The 21,002-nt window shown below is 40.9% G+C and overlaps 3 protein-coding genes across 5 annotated transcripts in view; 1 reads left to right on the top strand and 2 right to left on the bottom strand.

Moving 5' to 3' along the window:
* The window catches only part of LOC144526226 (semaphorin-6B-like), a 37,482-nt gene extending 36,073 nt beyond the window's left edge, over positions 1-1,409 (bottom strand). The window contains exon 1 of the mRNA XM_078263534.1: positions 1,190-1,409. Coding sequence (XP_078119660.1) covers positions 1,190-1,213 — 24 coding nt within the window. The 5' untranslated portion in view covers positions 1,214-1,409. The remainder of the gene's footprint in view (positions 1-1,189) is intronic.
* On the top strand, positions 752-10,211 carry LOC144526227 (alpha/beta hydrolase domain-containing protein 17A-like). Of its 2 annotated transcripts, XM_078263537.1 has the most exons (6): positions 753-953; positions 1,738-1,825; positions 2,411-2,898; positions 3,135-3,329; positions 5,029-5,208; positions 6,464-10,211. In XM_078263537.1, the coding sequence occupies exons 3-6, from the start codon at positions 2,414-2,416 to the stop codon at positions 6,687-6,689; spliced, it is 1,086 nt and encodes a 361-aa protein (XP_078119663.1). In that variant the 5' UTR covers positions 753-953; positions 1,738-1,825; positions 2,411-2,413; the 3' UTR covers positions 6,690-10,211. The 2 variants fall into 2 exon arrangements, with proteins under 2 accessions (XP_078119664.1, XP_078119663.1); XM_078263538.1 differs by lacking the exon at positions 3,135-3,329 and having other exon boundaries at positions 752-953.
* On the bottom strand, positions 10,198-19,454 carry LOC144526228 (uncharacterized). Of its 2 annotated transcripts, XM_078263539.1 has the most exons (13): positions 19,255-19,454; positions 18,415-18,555; positions 18,026-18,071; positions 16,434-16,506; positions 15,514-15,617; positions 15,130-15,219; positions 14,507-14,578; positions 14,327-14,389; positions 14,095-14,194; positions 13,228-13,290; positions 13,017-13,116; positions 12,298-12,390; positions 10,198-11,751 (listed from the first exon to the last, which is right to left on the bottom strand). In XM_078263539.1, the coding sequence occupies exons 1-13, from the start codon at positions 19,332-19,334 to the stop codon at positions 11,736-11,738; spliced, it is 1,041 nt and encodes a 346-aa protein (XP_078119665.1). In that variant the 5' UTR covers positions 19,335-19,454; the 3' UTR covers positions 10,198-11,735. The 2 variants fall into 2 exon arrangements, with proteins under 2 accessions (XP_078119665.1, XP_078119666.1); XM_078263540.1 differs by lacking the exon at positions 10,198-11,751 and having other exon boundaries at positions 12,294-12,390.
* Positions 19,455-21,002: the final 1,548 nt, after the last annotated feature.

Genomic DNA, 21,002 nt, shown 5'->3' with positions numbered 1-21,002 from the left:
AAAATGAGATTTTCATTTGGCATTGAAATTGCCAACAGTTTCTAAAATATGATGCATTATTTTACTAGAGTGCTATTACAGAAACTAAAGTAGCCTAGTGCTGCTGAATAATGCAGGACATTTACTTATAATTGAATATTTTACACGATGGTATTTCTTTTTCTACTTGAGTAAAGAATCTGAACAGGCTACTTGTTCCACCACAGGCTCTGTTATAGGGTTTTAATAATTTAGACTGAAACACAAACACATTGTCTGTATAACTTCCAGTTTCCCATGTTGGATTAAATATGTCCTTATTTGTTGTTTTATTTTTTTATTTTGTTCCTTGCAGTGGCGGTTCTAGATTTCAAATGGAGGGGCCAGGCTGGGGCCACATGGGTTTTACCAAATATATTACCAACCTATGTGTGAACCAAGCCTCCATGGAGGCTTGGTTCACATAAACATATCACAATAAACACAAGAATACTCATTCAGTGTTAACCTACATTTTATTTAGGCTATCACTGCACATATAATAAGAATAATATCCTCTCTTTGGGGATAAAGGTGGGGTTAATATTTGCCACAGTTATAGGGGTCTAATAACGTTATAACTATGGTATTAGCTATTAATAACCTTTAAGGAAACAAAACTGTGAAATAGTTGTCAAGATTTTCCCACTATTTTTAACCGTTTATATGTGCGATATAAATGTTGATGATACATCATATCAAGGCACATTGTTTTGAAAAATGAATATGCTCTTACGTCACTTCCGGATTTAGTCGACACAGTAGTAAAAAAAAAATCTGGTTGCTATGAATTCAGCTAGCTAGCCACCGACAACTGTCAGTACACTCGAGTAAAACCATCCATGTCAAGACACAAGATAGGTTTTCGAAGTCTTGTGCCGCTTCTCTGTCCATATAGGGACACACCAGCCTGCCTGCCAACCTACTGTGAATCGGTAAGTAGCTTGCTTTGCGGCTAGCGTTGTAGCGAGTTAGCCGCCGCCGCTAGCTGGTTGCTAACGATAAGTGATGCTATTTTGACTGTTAGCTGGCATTAACTTGTGCTGTAGGCAGTGTCTAATAACAGCAGTCGTGTGTATGTTGTATGTATGTATGCCGTGTCAACATTCTGCCACCCTTATGTTCCCACATCACTGACTGACGTTCTAGGTTGATATCGTTGTTAACTTACGTTAGCTAACGTTACCATTAGCATATCAGTCGCTCCCTGTCGTTCTCTGTGTCTGTGTTGAGGGGGTGTTGTTATAATTAGTCACCAATGTCCATGATCACATCAGGGCAGCTGAATCACTTTAATCCCGCAGGAAGAATTTACAACCTCAGTATACGGATTCGTTAATTGCATATCACTTCTGCCCTAATAAACGTTAGTTGATTTACAGGAGCTGTAACATTATGACAATAACAACTGACGCCTTAACCCTGATGATGAATCCGGGATGTCTTTTATCTTTGAATCAAATGTATATCTTCCTTACAGCTGTGTAATTTAATTTAGTTCCAACTGCTATATGTGATAAAGCAAGAATCATATCTTGGGCTTCTTAATATTTATAATCTGAAACTTTTTATCAGCACAAAAAATAGCTCTATAAAGAGCTACGTTAAAAGACCAGGCTAACTAAGTAGTCATGCCTTTGTGACTATAGCTTGTCATGAACAATATGTTGTTGCATGATGTTGAGCCATTTTAATCTGTTATCATTTCTTTTTATCAAGATCCTGCTGGCGCAGTGACTATAAACCAGAAGACCTTGGCACCGTTGTGTGCCAGTTCATTTCAAGACCCAGGGAATTTTGAATCCAGGTACGTTCATAGCAAGGTATCTGTGGAGGGTTTCCCCCAGGGAATTGGTTAATGGATGTTTATCTCTGCCCTTCCTAACTTGGAAAAACATAATTTCCCCCCTGACATTGCAACATTCTGCCCTGATAAATAACAGATTATTACAGAGTAATTTCTCAATTTGGGATTAATAAAGTCCATTTACCTATCTGTCTGTCTGTTTGTCTGTCTGTCTATATATCTATCTAACTGCGAAGCAAACATAGGATGTGGTAGATCAATAAAACATCTGCTGAGCTGCATCACATCTCCTAATCAATGTAGTTACTAGATGACGATTTAAACATTCCCTTCATTCATTCAATATTTGGCCTTTGCTGTGTGATGTTGTGCCACTGCTCATTTCCCTGAAGCGTATTAAGCCTGATATTATATGTCATTAAAATGTAACGTTTTCTTCCGATGACAATGGAGGCACTCTTTATTTTAGGCGAGGCACCTCCACTATAAAACACTGAGGGAAACCCTGCTTTGAATCAGAGGTAAAAGGCTTTGCTTCTTGCTTTGCTTCTTGCTTATTTACATCTACCATGTTTTTTCTACCAGACGATGAACGGTCTGTCCATACGAGAGCTATGCTGTCTGTTCTGCTGCCCCCCTTGCCCCAGCCGCATTGCAGCCAAACTGGCTTTCCTCCCTCCAGAGCCCACCTACGCCCTTCTCCCTGACACAGATCCAAGCTCTGGAGCTGGAGCTGCTTCTGGGTCCAGTTCCGGGGCTGCTCAGCCTTCTCTTGGAGCCCCAGGACTCCGTTCCCGGCAGGGCACTAGTAGTGGAGGTGACAGAGGAGGTGGTGCTGGAGGTGGGGGTGGTGGAGGAGGAGGAGGAGGAGGAGGTGGTGGTGTAGGAGCAGCAGCAGGAGGAGGAGCAGGTGGAAGCGGTTGGAGTGAGGGCAGGTGGAAGCTTCATCTCACAGAGAGAGCAGAGTTCCAGTATTCACAGAGAGAGCTGGATGTGACGGATGTATTCCTGACCAGATCTAGCCGAGGGAACAGGGTGGGGTGCATGTACATCCGCTGTGCCCCCAATGCTAGGTGAGACACACACCATCCTCTGAACACCTTGAGACTGAAGTACTGTGTACTTTTAATAGGACAGCTTGCCTGTTTTTGGATGGAACCAAATACAAATATATTTTTTTTGTCAGTCATACAATTATAGCCCATGTTTTTCCATTAACTTGCGGCTTCCCAGTTCAGCAGTGTCCCTGCTTAGCCTCAGCCAGCTGCCTTACTTCCTTGATCTTTCTTCTTCCTCCTTTGTGTCTCAGGTTTACAGTGTTGTTTTCCCATGGCAATGCAGTAGACCTGGGCCAGATGAGCAGCTTCTACATCGGCTTAGGCACACGCATCAACTGCAACATCTTTTCCTATGATTACTCCGGCTACGGTGTTAGCACTGGCAAGCCCTCCGAGAAGAACCTATACGCGGACATTGATGCTGCCTGGCATGCCCTGCGTTCTCGGTAAGCAGGCAAAAACTGTCCATTCCCATCCACACAAGATCCGAAACAAACAGCCAATAAGCACCAAATGCCAGTTAAAGTGTCTTTGGTAGATCATTCAGTAAGGGCCACTTGGATCACTGGCCAGTACATTTTTGTGAAAATAACATTTGGTTGGCTCAGTTATATTCAAACTTTGTCCCTGCTGACCACGGTACCCTCTCTCTGACAATCAGCCAGTCAAATCAAAGCTAAACAACAGCTCTGTATCTGACAGACTGATGATTGGCTGTCGCAAACTGTGCTCTGCATGAAGCCTCAGCATCTAATATTCTGAACAATATTCCTCTTGTTTATCTGCTGCCATAATGGTTAATGAGCCTAATGTCAGGATAAACTTAAAATTCCCAGGTGACAACACAGAGGAACTTTGAGACCACTGAAAAATTAAGACTTAACTTAAAGCGTAACTCTCGCCAAAATGCAACCTAGGTTCTTTTTGTGAATGTACCCGAGTCAAACTTTCGCATATTTAGGACGGAATCGCCACAGATTTACCATATTTTTCGGTCAAAAGGCCTTTTGAATAGGAGTGCTAGGGGCACTTTTATGCTAGCCTCAAAATAGCTATTTTTAAAACACTAAGAAGGCTCGAAACAACATGAAACTTTGCTTGAAGTATCACCAGGGGCTCTACACCTTAACGAAAGCATTGACAACATTGTTTGTGTACACAGAGTTTACTGAAAAGAAAGGTTTTGAGCAACTCACGTTAGCAGTTGTTTACACTATCCACCATTTTCCCATTCAAAAATAGACGATCTCCGAATGCGAATGAACGGACTCCTTAGGAAGAAATGTCATTCTTATATGAGGCTCCTTTTTCAACTACAAGGTCAATATTGTGTTTCACTAACGACAAAACAACAAATTATCCGTGCATTTATGTGGAACTAAGCTTTTGGAGCTTTCCATCTTTACTCTCCTCCCTCGACTATTTTTGACTGGGAAAATGGCGGATAGTGTAAATAACAACTGCTAACGTGAGTTCTTTTCAGTAAACTCTGTGTACACAAACAATGTTGTCAATGCTTTCGTTAAGGTGTAGAGCCCCTGGTGATACTTGGAGCAAAGTTTCATGTTGTGTCGAGCCTTCTTAGTGTTTTAAAAATAGCTATTTTGAGGCTAGCATAAAAGTGCCCCTATTACTCCTATTCAAAAGGCCATTTGACCGAAAATACGGTAAATCTTAAAAGTGGCGATTCCGTCCTAAATATGCTTTTAAACGAAAGTTTGACTCGGGTACATTCACAAAAAGACCCTAGGTTGCATTTTGGCGAGAGTTACGCTTTAAGACAACAAACATTTGTGTTATAACAAAATCCGTAATTACTCACAAAGTCCCTGATTCTGTGCTTAAGATAGTATTTGAAAAGGTTGGGTAATATGCTGTATCGGTGTTGAACGGTTTGGAATAATTATTACATTTCATGTTTTTTTTGCTTAAGCTGTTCTCTTTCCAACTTTGTCTATTATTAACATGAAACACATGTGTGGTTGTTTCCTTGTTGCACTGAAAGGCTTACTGCATTCTGCACTTAATCTGCATATAGAAATGTACACACTTGTACACTGCATATCAATCAGTTTGCACTCATACTTACAGAATTAAAGGCACTTTTTTGATATTCTATACTGAAATCTGTGTGTGTCGTCTCAGGTATGGCATCAGCCCTGAGAATATCATCCTGTATGGACAGAGCATCGGCACGGTGCCTACAGTAGACTTGGCATCGCGGTTTGAGTGTGCCGCTGTGGTCCTCCACTCACCTCTCACCTCCGGCATGAGAGTGGCTTTCCCCGACACCAAGAAAACATACTGCTTTGATGCATTCCCTAAGTAAGTGTTTCAACATAATAATGTTCTTTAAAAAATGTAAAGTGACATTTCACTCAAAATCTATCTTTTTATTATCAAGTACTCAAACCATTGTAAACTGTAAAGGTGTCTGTAGAAGGAACAGAACAATGAAACTTCTCAAGCCACTGCTGTGTGTTGCCCAACATGTTCCAAAGCCAAAACATCATAAACACACCGCTTCAACTGAAATTCTGATAGACGTTGGGTCTTTGTAGTGCAAAATCCAGCGTTATTAACCCAATACAGTACTAACCCTAACCCGACACTAACGATTATTAACTGGAACCGCTTGGGTGACCGACACAGGTTCACAGCGGTCTGCAATTATTGTCGGTAACATAATTAGCGTTTGGATGGAATAAAACCGGTTTCTATTGGAATCCATGTAATTAAGCTAAGCTGTCTGCTGTTTTTTATTTTATTTTTTTTATTTTTGTGTGTCAAAGAAGAAACTGTTAGACTTTTATGGCCGCCAAACGTTCAAGCTAACAATTGTTAATCGCAAAAAAAGTTCCAGCTAACAGGGGTGGGTCGATAGCCTGGATGCCAGCCGAATTTAGCCGAAGTTCGGTCTGGACTTGATCCGTTGTGGAGCAGCTATGCTCGAACCAGAGCTGTTCGGACCAATCAAATTGTCAGGGGGGGCTTTATACGATGATGGACAGATGATCAACAGTAACGTTATCAACCACGTCACCAAAGAGCGCTTGGGTTGAATTCGTTTACAACAAAGATGGCTGCCGCTGGAGAACTGAGATGTGTAGATTCCGCCATTGCCATTCATTTTAAAAGAGGAACAGAGAACCGCGATCACGTGTATATACACATTGCCACACCCGTCCGCACGACACGGAAACTGCCGCCTCTGCCTTTGCTCTGTCGAAGCCTGCCTTTGACTTGCAGCTTGCAGACGTCTGTCTCCGTCGCTCTGATTGGTTGTAGGTCTGTCCAGTTGAGTGCAGAGGCTTTTTTTTTCCTGGTTTGGTTGAAACACGCCCCATGATCACAGCCCAATGGAGCAGTATCAGACTCCTATTCTGACTAGAATCTGAGTATGACCACGTCAGGCTAGGTGGTCAAAAGACAGACAGAGGTTTAATATCACTTTAATGTTTCCCAAATGTTGACTGAAATGCACATTGTCATTATTGGTCAATAGTGAGAAAGAAATGACCTTACTTTTTGGAATTGCCTTGTTAGTGCATTAATAGCCTTTTTATCATTTGTCTTCCAGCATAGAGAAAGTGTCAAAGATCCCGTCTCCAGTACTGATCATCCACGGTACAGAGGATGAGGTGATCGACTTCTCTCACGGCCTCGCCCTGTTTGAGCGCTGTCCCAAGGCGGTGGAGCCCCTCTGGGTGGAGGGAGCCGGTCACAACGACATTGAGCTTTACAGTCAGTACCTGGAGAGGCTACGGCGCTTCATCAACCAGGACCTGGCTGCACAGCATGCCTGAGAAACCAACAACAGCCTCTCTGCGGTTGTATGAATGAGACTGAGCGTATGCATGTGTGTGAGACCGAGTGAGAACGTCAGCATGTTTGCAAAGTATGTGTGAGAAATTGACCTAAAACAATATGTGATTTTTTTGTTTGTTTTTCTTTGGTCACATCTGTGTGTCTTTGAAGCAGCACACCTTTACGTTTACTTTTCAACACAACATATGTCCGGGTAATGTCCTGTTCAAAAGGTGGGAACAGTTTTTAATATATCAGTAGCTGTATCCATCTGTATGGTGGAGTGTGGTGAAATGCTAAAAACAAGATCCTGGATTATATAACTTTACAAATCTGGTTTTTAACGTAGGGGAATTTATGAATTGCAGCTTTGACATGTGTCACTAACATGAATTAAAAAGTAACAACAATGTGCTTTGTCCAGAAAGGCACACAGATGTAATTTTTTAAAGTATGACGTGTTACTGAATATATGAGTTACGGATGTAAGTGTTGAGTTCATATCTCCATGCGTGCACATGTTTGTGTGGGTGTGTGGCAGTGCTGGAAGACATGAAGGACATCCTAATGACTTGGACAGCTGCAAGTGGAGGAACCTTAGTGAGACTTATCAATATTAATGTTATTTTTTTTATTTTATTTTTTTTTCATTTTTGCGCGTGTATGTATGAAAAATACCTCCACAGCTTGACCAGTTCTCTCTCCAGTGGACTAACACTGGTCAAGCATGTGCCCGCCCCCCCACACTCCTCCTCCACTCTCTGTTTACCTGTTAATGGATATCCATCTGACTGCCAGGGCATTTCCCAAGTTGTCCAGCTAACACTAACCTACTTTTATCTGTGTGGTTTGGGGGTCCATCTCCTTCCCTTTGGTGTCAGTTAGGGTGGATACTTAAGGACTAGTCTGGCATACTGTCATAGCTTGTATGGCTGTTGGGGGTCTCATACTTTCCTCTCCCTCATTTTTGACTGTAGAGACCACATTATGGCCAGCTTCCACTTTATTTCCTGGCTGTGCTGTAGCTTTAGCCTTTACCTGTCCACAGAATTGCAGCAGCAACGTACAGGGAATTATTTTTATCTCTCTGTATTGCTTTCCCCCATCCAGTCCTACATATTTGTGATAACGAATGATGGTGTGTTGAACATTTCTTTGGCATTAGTAGAACAGCTAGAAGTGCAGGTTTACTTAGCAATTTCACTGTCACATTAGATCAGTTGGCTCTAAACAGAACAGAAGCTCAGTATTTACTGATGTGTGATTTTTAGGGGCTGGGTAGACTGCACTGACTCGGTAACAGCAGGATTAAGTCAGATTTACAGGAATAGTTGGGCATTTTGGTAAATTGTCTTATTCACTTTCTTGCTTGAGAGTTTGATGAAAAGATGTGTACCACTTTCATGCTGAGACTCCAGGAAGTGACTGCGCCATTTTGTTTTGTGAACTTTTAGAAGTGCCGACAGGTGGATTTTGTTACCTTTGTACAGAGCCAGGCTAGTGGTTTCCAGTCTTCACGCCAAGCTAACCAGCCACTGGCTGCAGCTTCATATTTAGTGTACAGACATGAGAGTGGTATCATTCTTCTCATCTAACCCTCAACAACAAAAATGAAATAAGCGTATTTCCTTAATGCAAAATCTACCTTTTAGTCTGAAGTGCAGCTGTCATGGTCTGAATAATTTGTAGTCTCTTCTGGTGAACTTTTGGAGATTGATGTTCTGGCTGGATTTGGAGGCTCTAAAGGAGAAAAAGTCAAAGTAGCTGCCGAGTTCATCGAACTAATGAGGATTATGTCTGGTTTGACTCAGAATAATCTTTTGTGTAATGCTGGTTAACTTGTAGTCTTACATCACAGATAGTTTTCCCAGTCTTGCACTCATCAGCAGGGTTAGTCACCCTCCTGTTCATATGCACATTTGTTTAACGTTTTTGTCCTGATGTAATTAATCTGAAACGTGTTTGTCGTAGTGTGGAGCCATGGATTGTTTGTTTCCGAACCACGCGTGTCGATGTTATGACTAACAGTGTGATTCAGATCAGGTGCCAGGACGTGGCATCATGCCTGCTATAGCTCCGTTTAACCTCTGTGGCCCTAAATGTACAGGAGCTCTCTTATGGGTGGCAGCATGCTTAATGTCTGACACAAGCCATATTAGAGCCTCTCACTGTTGGTGTGGTGCAGGTTCCACCACACACACCTTTGCACATCATCACACACGTACACAAACACACTCGCACACACACACACACATTCAAACACAACACACATGCATACACACTACATACAGTACTGTTGTATACAGTATATTTACACATTTATATATCAGATCAAGCATGAAAAAAGCAGGTCTTAAGTTCAGCACTATTGTATAAAGCATCCAAAGTGTAATAAGGGTATAAAATGTAAGTTTGTGTGTCTTCATTATTATTATTATTATTATTATTAACTATCTTCTACAGGGCAGCATTAAGGATACTAACATCACGTTTGAATAACTAGTAATAGGCCCTGTGTGTAGACCTGCAAAAGTACAAGAACTGGGTTTATGGTTGCAGGCTAGCACCACATATCAGATCTACACAAGGTGTCTGCTGCAAAGGAGACTTGTCAGTTTCAGTGGTAGTTGCTGCGTTTTTTTTTTTTAAGGGAACATGTACTGAACTAGCACTGATCTGATTACTCCATTGTGGGAGTACAAGTGGGTCGTAGGGAACACCAATCACTTCCTGTCATCATTTCGAACAGGGAATCTTTCCATTCTCATCCCGTGCTTTGCATCTCTGATATTTAAATAATGGAAATCTATTACCATCTTGGACCGGGGTCTGAGCTGTCAGAAGAATTGGCGAACGTTATCGCCTCTCTCTGAAAGTAGAAGTAGGCCTCAGTTTTTTCCAGGACCATTGGTGTTATCAGGGAAACCACTGGATCCACCTTTCGTTCATGGGGTTTAAGAAACGGGGTAGAGACTAGCCATTTAATTGATGCACCACTATGGTTGACGTATATTGTATCCTCTTGGTCCTGAATGTGTATTGATGGGGGGGGGGGCGGGGGGGGGGGTTTGAACAGTGAAAACTGTATGCATGTCTATTGTGTTTTGCAGAGAAAGTGGCGGGGTGGGACGTTATCTCTATTATATATTCTATGTGAGGGTAAAGCTGAACTCATGGCATTGGAACATTGAAGCGCTTTAAAAAACAAAACAAAAAAAACCGGGACTTTTATTTGAATTTTTTATTGCTGATACTAACTGATGTATTGTTATGAGTTTTGTGCTAGAGTTTGACCGGGGCAGTGGTAGGTGGGTGGGGCGGGCTAGACAATATTAGTGGGCTGTTTATATGGTTACTGTACTTAACTATTCTATTTGTATTATGATTTGTAATTTTATGTTGCTTTTTTGAACTGAGAATATGATGTAATGACATTAATTCAAGGGACTGAATCTTGACCTTTTTATGGACTACAAAATAAAAAAAGATCACTTATGTACAAAAATGTGACACCGACCATATTTTTTTTATTTTAAAACAACCTTTGTATTTGTGTACAGTACATAAGTTAACAAGAGCTGTTAGACAGTGATACAAAAATTGCAATATTTATATATACATAATGATTTACCATTAGGATGAATTACTCTGGAAACCAGTGACGTTGGGTTTTGGATGATAATATAAACTCATACAAAGTCTCTTCCTAGATTGGCTAGAATAGATGCAGATAATGTACAGTTATAGAAATCATGACATTTAAAAGAAAATGTTTTCCTGGCCTGAAAAGGTTTCCGAAAATAGTTTCATAAATAGTTTGTCGTAGTCGAATGTCAGTTTTAAACATGACCTGTGTATTTCTTTTAAATCCACACAATATTAGAGCAGACATACTATCCCTTATGTATCACTACAGGTTTTTTGACACCACACATTAAACATACTTTTCAAGTATACGCAGAATTCACATGTTCGGTCATAAAAAATGTTTTAAAGTCGTGGAGATCAGTTGGGCTAAAAGGTATGAACACTGGAAGTCACACATTCCCTATAATCTATTAACAGGATTGATTTGACAAAAGGGCATTAAGCCAAAGTTTTAAAACATTTGTATTTTGAAGAAGTTTCAGTGCTTGAATGTTTTTGAAGTGCAAGTGAAATCCTGCCTTGGTGCCTCATGTAACTGAAGTTTAATGGGAGTGACTGCCCTCTGCTGGCTGATTATTGTCATTAACAGTCTTACTCTTAAAACGCCACTAGATTTCAGCAGTTTACTTACACAGTGTGAACCCTCATTTTTACAACACACAAATCATTTCAAACCGAGCAACAATTAAGTGCTTATTTCACTGTGTGTTTGCGTGTGTGTGTTCTCACTGTTGCAGGTTGTGTTGCTCCAAGAAAACAAGGCCAAGACTCCAGCAACCTCAGCTAGCTGAGCTCAGCTGTTTACGGGCCAGGAAATAAACAGCAGGCTGCCTCCATATGGCTCAGTGCAGGAGATCCTCTCTTCAATATTTGATCTCCCAGCAGAGAATGAGCTCATAACATTAATATTGTCCTGGTGCTTCTCTGCCAACAGTCATCCGTGTAGTTCACCACGTGTGGCCTGTTTCAGACATCCCAAAAGCATCTTATTGCTGGCCTGCATCCTCCGTAGACATGACACCAGGGGTATCAGACTGGGGGGAAAAAGGGCCCTCGTGTGAGGAGGGCCCAAAAATATGCTAGAATGAATAGCTGTGGATGCGGGGAGGGGCACATAGAAAATGCCTTTCTACAGGGCCCAGCATTTTGTGCTGCACCCCTGCATGGCACTAACACAGGAGATCAAATCTCTACTGTGAGCGAACTTGTTTTGTGCATAATATTGTAAATTAAATCTAAAGGAGGTACTGTGTGTGTGACAAATGGGCCGAGTCTGCCTGCTAAGATGCTTTTAGGAGCCTGTCTAGACAGGGATCAATGTACTGCAGGATCTTAATAGAGTGGTGCGCTGCATGAGTCCCTGAAAGGATTTGTTTGTCACAGTCTCCTGCCACTGGCTACGTTTGTTGGTACCTGCAAAAGAAGAGGAAGCAGCATGAGGACCAATCCTTTAAATTAAGTCAAAGTAGCACCATAATCTGGGAAATACATCAAATTTGATGTGTTAATCATGCGATATGTATGTGAAATCTGAATCTGGAAAGTGACTACAGCTCGCAAAAATGTAATGGAGTAAAAAGTACATAACTTGCCTCAAAAAGTGTAGTATAAGTCAGTAGCAGGAAATGGAAATACTCAAGTAAAATACACTTAGTAAAATGTAAAAACCTTGAGTAGGTGTACTTTCCACCACTGAGAAAAGGTAATTATATACACATTAGTAAGGTAATTACACAGGACATGTGTAACTGCTGCAAGCCTAATCTGTGGGTGTGACTGTGATTGAACCACTTATCTTTGGTCCATGTTGCTGTTGTGCACCTGCAGAACGATTGTGTTCATGTCTGATCTGAAAGTACTGGTTTTCTCCAAAACTGGTTTGAGCCATCTCACTTTTTTTTCCTCCCACACCAGATGTCTTTCCCTTCCCTTTTTCTTTATTTCCGTGTGTCTACTCACTCTCTGTGGTGTAAAGACAACTCAGTCAGCTGCTCTTCCAGTGCTAAGATCCTCAGCCCGATGTACCCAGACCCCAACAGGAGCAACACCATCCTACAGTACAAACACACAATAATGATGTGAATGCCTCGGATTTTACAGACTTTCACAAGCTGAGCAGACGGTCTAACAACAGGATACATTGTGTCTCTGTGGAGCGGGGGTGAACATTGTGTGATAACATTCCTAGAACCCCGTCTCCAGCATCAGATCATTTTCTTACCCTCAGAGCTTCCTGCCTATCCAGAAAGTCAACATACCACCAACATGTGCCTTTGTTCAAACACAATTTTACAAAGCAGGAAATTGTTTTTTAATAGTCTTTCAAAGCCCCAGCTCAAGAAATAAAAGTCCCTCATTCCTAGGAAATCCTCTTCCATTAACAGGTTTACACAGCAATTATGTCCAAATGTACTCCTGGAGACGGTCAGCAGGGGACAAAGTATTCAGATTCTTTACTTTAGTAAAAGTTGCAAAATCACAACATAAAAATACTTTGTCACCAGTCCTGCATTCAAAGTAGGTACACATATATTATCAGCTAAATATAAAAGTAAAACAATTAAAAGTGACACTAAAAAATGCCCCTATGATAGTGTTATATTGTAATAAAGTGATTCTTGGGTTAGGGGGTTAGCGTGAAGAAAATGTACTTAGCTGTGTGAAATAATAATACCCACAGCATCATGTAGACGTAAACGAGAACGCTGAGATTCCTAATTTCTCGGAGGAAGAAAAGTGGTACAACCCTCTCAGTGATCCTCCAAATCCACCTTACAGCTGGTTGACAGAAAAATCAACTTGTTATTGTTAAACAACACTTTCCTCTATGCCTTATGGATAACTTAAGTAAATATCACAGTATGTGCACGTCTATTTGTGAGCTCTTACACGCTCCTCTGTCGTCTTCGTCTGTTAAGCTGTTTTGACGGGTGGAACTGCATCTTGTAGGACCTGGAAAGGCACAAATATACATAGCTGCATTCAGTGGTATACTGTTACGAACATTTTATATATTATCTTGAAGCTTTACGGAAGCATGGAAGGCTTGTATCATGTGGACCCGCCGACAGTTTTGTTGTCGTTGCTTAGAATTCCTCATGTGGGCGACAGAAACTATGCACTATAGCTTTAAATAGCACAATTACATTTAAAAAGTTAAAGTGCTCATATTATGCTCATTTTCAGGTTCATAATTGTATTTAGAGTTTATGTCAGAATAAGTTTATGTGGTTTCATTTTCAAAAAACACCATATATTTGTTGTACTGCACATTGCTGCAGCTCCTCTTTTCACCCTGTGTGTTGAGCTCTCTGTTTTAGCTACAGAGTGAGGCATCTCACTTCTGCTCCATCTTTGTTGGGAGTCGCACATGAGCAGTACCTAGGTAAGGACTACTAGCCAGTCAGAAGCAGAGTATGAGGGTGTGCCACGTGAGCATTATAACGTGTGTTACAAAGTGACCACGTTTGTCTCTGAAGTAAAGGCTGGACTACAATAGAGCTGTTTGGAGCAGTTTGTGAACAGTGTTTTGGGGTGGACTTTGGGCTTTTTCACTTTCTAAACCTATAACATGCACAAATAATATATATAACACAATAAAGGAAAGGGAAAAAGCATAATATGAGCACTTTAAGTGATTATTGAAAATAAAGACAAACATTATCCTGCTGGTACAAAAGCCATGCATCACAGTAATAACCAGTGATGATTTACTCCCTGACACACATCTCTGTGTCTCTCCCATCTGTTTCTCACCTTCACTGGACATCTGAGGCAAGCCGCTGTCAAGGTAAATGCTGTTCTGTCTGCTCAGATCACGATCTATGCTGTCCTCCAAACTGGAATAACTGGAGACCTGTGAACAAGGACAGAGATGCTGAAGGTTAGAGTGTCCGTCACTGTGCATCATGCACTCATATTCGCTCAACTATAACCCTCAATGTCTGAACTTCCTGGTTTGATTGCGATAGATGAGCAGCAAACATACCACATCATGATCAACTTCATTCTCTGCAGAGGAGATATGAGGGCTGCCGCTGAAGCTCTCCTCCTGGTTCAGACAAACACAGAAACATGAATGAAACATGAGTTTAAACTGAATATGTTTAGTTTATTCTTTTTAAAGAAATTATGCCTTGGTGTGCGTGCAGATTAGTGGAGCACCTACCTGTGCATGTGAACAGACAGTTTGGAGGAGTTTATAACACATCTCGCGGTTCCTCAAAGACACAAATGAGTACTAAAAAGAGAAAATAAAAGGCAGGAGAAAGGTTTAATCGTGGAGCCAAAATAAACTATGTGTACGCTCAATGTTAAGAAAGTTAATATGAAGTCTTGGCTTGACAAGCTGCACGGAATTTCATTCACCATTTCCCTTCTTTTTAATCCATTTACCATCTTTCCTTTTATTGATTGGTAGTTAACACTTAAACCACTTGTCACATTGAGTCAAGTTGACTGCATTATTATTAATAAGCAGTTTAAACACATGATTAATAAAGACACTAATTCTACTACTCCTACATTTAATGGTTACAATTCCAATTCCCCACATATGGCTTATTGATCCAGAAACCCCAAGAGGTTTGACCATGCCACCGAGCACCTTTGGAGCCTGATTATGTGGCCATTAAAAGTCATAATAGAAAATTCCTATCCTAAAATGTTGACTGCACAATTATACTGTACATCTGTAATGCAAAGATGCAGTTGAGTCAATGTGTATATTTATATAGCTCAAAACCACAAAGAGAATAATAAAACATGTTTGTCTAAAGTGTGTATTCTGACCTTCTCTCCATCAGCAGTTTGAATAGACAACATGGATAAGCCTGAGTGATGTTTCTTCACCCCCCTGATGCTGGACGCAGGAATCACTACCTGCAATATGTGGACAAACAAACAGACTGGACAACAGGCTTTGATTCTTGTTGCCTTTACAGCCTTAAAGAGGACGTTACAGTCATATTTCTCAATGTGACCTGAAACATGGATGACTAAGGTAAAGAACCAGCTTGTTATTTTATTCTCTATCCGGGGCTTCTGGGACATGTGAACTGTTAACAATAGAATTACACACACATATTTGGTTTAATTGGCCTGGAATGTAGTAGTGCCACTGCTGATTCACCAGTGTGAATTAGGCTTCAGCTTAATGTGTCGTGAGCACGTTACCTTGGTCTCTTTGAGCAGCACCGACGAGTGGAAACACACGTAGTTCTCACAAACAAAGAGTTTCCCATGATACAGCACCTCCTTCTGCAAGGCACAGGTGAATGCTACACACACACACACACACACACACACACACACACACACACACATTATTATGATTACTTACCCTTTTGTGTTGCTTGTGCTGTTCTCTAGTGACTCATCACTATCTACTATATAGTCCATTAAGAATGATTAGAGAAGTAGCCTACTTATTATTTATTCATCAATTATCAAGTCACTCCTGATTTGTTTCTCACTCAGTTCTCAAGTAATTCATCATTGACTATTCATTAGCTACTCTTTTTATGAAATGTAACGTTAACTAATGGTTCACTAGCAGTTAGTTCCTCGTGTGTTCCCTAACCAGGTGGTAATCTAATAAACAGCTGTGTCACCTAGACCAGTGGTTCCCAAACTTCTGCACGTCAAGGACCCCTCAACTGACACAAATTAGACCACGGCCCCCCATTTGATAACAGTTTGTCCCAGGGTCCCCCATCTGATAGGATTTTTATTTTCTGATCTTTTATTACAGAAAGTGTATGAAACCTATGACCAAAACAGTCATACATTCTGTCATTGTGTTACTTATGGATGGAATTATAGTGAAATAAATGATTCCCCTTTTTGCTGAGATCCCCCTCAAGGACTCCTGGGGGTCCCCGGACCCCACTTTGGGAACCACTGAGCCAGACAACAGAGACATGCCTGCAGCATCATGTGCTAAAGTGTTTCAGCTTCTCGTTCACTGTGCACCACTTGGCAAACTGTTTGGCAGCACTTAATCAGACATCAGGGACAAAATGGAAAAAAAGGTCACAATGCGATGCAATTTCCATAATCAATATCAAGGAATAGGTAACAGACTCTCAGCTCACTGTGTGTCAGGTTCTCCCCCTCAGGAATCTCTTGGAACAGTTTGTGGAAGGTTTTCTTGTGCTTCCGGAAGCTCTGTAGGGAAAAATAGTGTTAAAGAAACCCTCAACTATGTATCTGGGATTTGTTTTTTGAATTAGAAGCAGGTTTGGTGTACAGTATATGTGAAATAATTGACTTTAAACTAGGGCTGTCAAAATAACGCGTTAATTTCGATTAATTAATCTGAGAAAAATAACGCGTTAAAAAAAAAAAAAATAACGCAGATTAATCCATTCCATATTGACGTTTGACCCAGAGCCGTTCTAGCCACCATTGGACTGTACAATGAAGGAGGGAGACGAGAATGTTCTGCCTGGATCATTAGTTGGAACATTTACTTGTAAAAAATCTTCTTCATGCCAATCCTGGCTACCGAAATCTGGTGCCACCGATATGTATGCGTTTCTCTCTGATGCTCTGAAACAGACGATACCGGCAACACAAACACCGCTGCACATGACGCTAGTTAACACTATACTCAACAGCAGCTAACGTTAGCCTACCGCTAGCTAGTAGCTGGATTAAACACGGTTAAAATGCTGACAGCTAACGTTAAACGGTGTAAAGTGTGACTGTGTTTTACTGTAGAGGATTCAACACCGGGATGTAACAATCTGCAGCTGCCGTCGGAGAAACAACACAGACGGTGCGTTCAATGAAACTGGTAAACTACAGCGTCGTGGTGCATTGTAGTTATTGTAAATGTCCTTTACCATCTGGTGGTTGTTTTTGTCGTTCAACAGCAATTTACTAGTGAAATAAGTTATTGTTATTGTTATACATTATTATTATTAAACATTTAATTTTGACCATATGGCCTTAGCAGTAAACAAGCCGTTCTTTAATGTCACCAACTGTTGTTTAGTACCCTTTTTTTTCTTTTCTTTTTTTACTTTCTTAAAAAGTATTAACTATGTATGCGATTCATTTCGATTAATTAATCACAGAGTATGTAATTAATTAGATTATATTTTTTAATCGATTGACAGCCCTACTTTAAACCTTAAGAAACTGTTTCTTAAACTGTTTTTTTGGCTACTTGGGGTCAGAGGAAACAAGCTGTGAACACAACATTCACATATCCTTTGAAGTTGATATGACCATTGCTAATATAAACGTTAGCAACATTAGAATTCATTCGGAGTCATGCTTCTGTCCACCGGATGAACATATCTTCATAAGTTCAATATTCACTCTAGTTTAGCTCCGTTTTTGGTCTCCACTAACTCCAGAGGGGAATATCTAGCTCTTTAGCTGCTAAATGCTCTGCTAATAGTATCTGTCTGCTGTTTGGTGCTGAGCAGGTAGTGTACAGTGGGTTTTAAGAGCTTTTTTTCCCCTAAAAAAACAGCTGCCAAAAACTATGCTATGTGATGCTATGTGACATTGTCATTTGATGCATTGTTATATATATATATATATACTGTATAATTATGTTTTTATATAAATATACATAATAAATATTATAGTCACTTTAATTCTGCAATGAAATTGCAATGAAATAGTTGCAGGGGATAGAAGATAGCAGGATGATGATGTGAAGCGGACTTACATTATTGTTGAGTAGCCCATCGGAGTGCTCAGCTATGGTCTGCTCCCTGAGGACACAAACAGAACCACCATGCTCACATAAATGAGTTTACATATCAGGACTTTGTCTAGGTACAGGTTTTTCTTTCTTAAAGGTGTAGTAGGTAACTCCTGGTCCTGGTCCTGGTCCTGTTCAGATGCACCAATCAGGACCAGGGGGGGGTGACTAACTGCATGTCAATCACTGCTCATGCACACGCATTCATTCTCCCTTGTGGGGGGAGGGGCTTAGGAGACTGTTTTGGGCTTTAGCAGAAAGGGGGGGAGGGACTGAGAAGGCTAAATCCTGGATCTTCGCAATCCTACCTACAGCACCTTTAATCCCAGTGTAGTGTTGAAGGCAGAGTGTACCTGAGGGGCATGTTGGAGTTGAGGCTGTGATCTAACTTCTGGATCTCCAGTCGGGCATCGTCCAGACTCTTTTTGGATTCCTTACTGCTAAACCTGCTGCTGCCTCTTCTTGCGTCAAGGAGTCTGACTCCGTCCAGACAGCTGTCCCGAGAGAGCAGGAGATTAAATGTCAGAGTGATGATCCAGCTTTTATGTGATGCACACAGGTGGGACAGGGATATCGAACAACACAAAGACAAAATGCAAAAAGAGAACTGGATTTCTCCCCCGGTGGGAGCATCAGTCACAGAGTGGATGAAAACAACTCCTGCGTGCTGATGGTAAACATTTCATTATCATTCATTATTTACATCAGGGGAAGTCTGGTTTTTCACAGAGATTAATACAGTTCATTGACAGATACAAAGAATGTCTTACATAATGCATGCACAGCATCAACAACACTGTTGAATAAGAGTACATAAGAAAAGTGAATGTGAAAGCAAAAGTTAAACTAGAATCCAAACGGAATACCAGCTGTATTACCAGTTGTATTGGCGTTCTCCCTCTACTTGGCCTAATTGTCAGTTTATATAGACCTGTAGTTAGTCTGCACTCTCTGCGCAGCAGCATGGATCTCTAGAGTATTTCACTTTTGACAACCAGCAGCTGCAAACACTGGAGACATAACAAGAATATCGAGCACATGTACAATATCGAGTATATGTACAGTTGGTCAGCCGTAAAAGATAATATATAAAAAAATATATTAAAAACTAAATTTCATGAAGGATGTGAAAGGAACAGAGAACGAGCACCAGAAGTAAACCAAAAGATAAACCGTTAAATCTCTATACTCACACAGAGCTGTCCAGTGATAATCTCCTGAATTTCGCAGTCATGGTGGAAAAGAAATACTTCCAACTCATACACATGCACATTCATGCAGTGACAGACTATACTTAATGTCTTTAGCTCTCTCAACTTTATAAACTCATTGAAACACCTTGTGTGTAATTCCTTTGGCTTTGTTTCCTTGAGTACTCTGATGTAAAAAAAACAAAACACAAAAGATGACAGCAGCCTACCTTTAGGACTGCCTTCTTATTGTCAAATCAACCAATCAGTTGTGAGGGGCGGGGATTCTTTTCCTCAAACTAAACCAATCAGTGAAGGCAGGTGGGAAGGCCACACATTCTGCACAGCTTCTGCTCCTCATGGCAACAATCTCTATGGGTGGTAGTACCTACCCTGCAGTCACACAGATAGCATGCCTATAAGAGCATGCACACAATGCGATACAGGTATGCAGAGATAGCCATCATCCCAGTCCCACTGTCGTTTCCTGCCGTATAACCTGCTCAGCCTGCACAGATTGAGATCGCAGAATGAAGAATGGCCTACACCTACAGCACAGACACATGCAGTAACATGACATGGCAAAAAATTACCTAACTGTAAAAATGTAAAGCTCCATAAATCCACAAGCATTCCATTCAATATGTAGTATTTCCATATTTCCAAGGCATTTAGAAATATGTAAAATAAATAAAAGATATATATACTGTACGTACATGTTTTGTGCACAAAAACTTATGGTACACTGATGTGCTTAATGAGTTCTTTAATTTTACACTTAATGGTACATGCATGGATGGATTACTGAACTGGCCTACCGGGCACAGGCCCAGGGGACCACAGTGAACTTCACCTGCAAATTGTCCACAAAGAGACACAAAACTATGCCAAAGAGATGTACTTCCCTGTACAGTACAAAAGCACCAGCATGTCAGAGGTTATTTTCGTTTTTTGAAGGTACTCTGGATGGACAGTTTTCCTCGTCCAGCTGCCGGCACTGTCAAACCACAGGTGTTCATATGATTGCATGGTGTCATTCCAGATGTTGGCTCACTCTCCCTCCTCTTACCCTCACCTCTCCTCCACCTTTGCCTCTATATGCAGCTCAAAGCGCTGTGCATGACCTTTGTCCAGGTATTCTAATTTGAAATGAAGGATTCAGTAACCACTGAGCAGTCAGTGCTGCCAACATGGTGATGAGTTTAGCATTTTGAATGTTGGTACTTTCCACAATATTGAAAGTTTTAGTTCAAACATTGTGCCAGATGTAACAACAGTACGTAGTATGGTTTACATTTGCAATCTACGTGAAGAAATGCATCATCTTTTCAGGTTGTACTGGTGTAATGTAAAAATGTAATAATTTAGAAAAGGCCATCCAATAATGTGAAACTATACAGAAGAATTGCATATATGATCTGTCACAAACCGGCTCAAAGCCAGACAGGTTAAAGTGCCAATGAGAGGTTTATTGAAAATAAACATGATAACAAACATGAGGTGTGGTGAGTAAATAACTATGTGGTGTGTGGAGTGTATGGGTGAGTGACGAATGTATGGATGTATGGTAAGTGCAACAGAGGTGGCAAAACGAACCCAAAACCATGTGGATGTGTATAAGACCCTTAAGGTTCTCCTGAACAGAGGTGGCGCTAATGAGCAAAGGCTACAGACGTTGCTCTTTCTACGGACTAGAAGAAGAAGAAAAAGGTAAACAACGGCAGAACTGGCAGCAGCATTGCCGTCAGCAA

Source organism: Sander vitreus, chromosome 12, assembly GCF_031162955.1.
Source record: "Sander vitreus isolate 19-12246 chromosome 12, sanVit1, whole genome shotgun sequence".
Taxonomy (NCBI): domain Eukaryota; kingdom Metazoa; phylum Chordata; class Actinopteri; order Perciformes; family Percidae; genus Sander; species Sander vitreus.
This window is presented reverse-complemented; position numbering and strand designations above follow the sequence as displayed.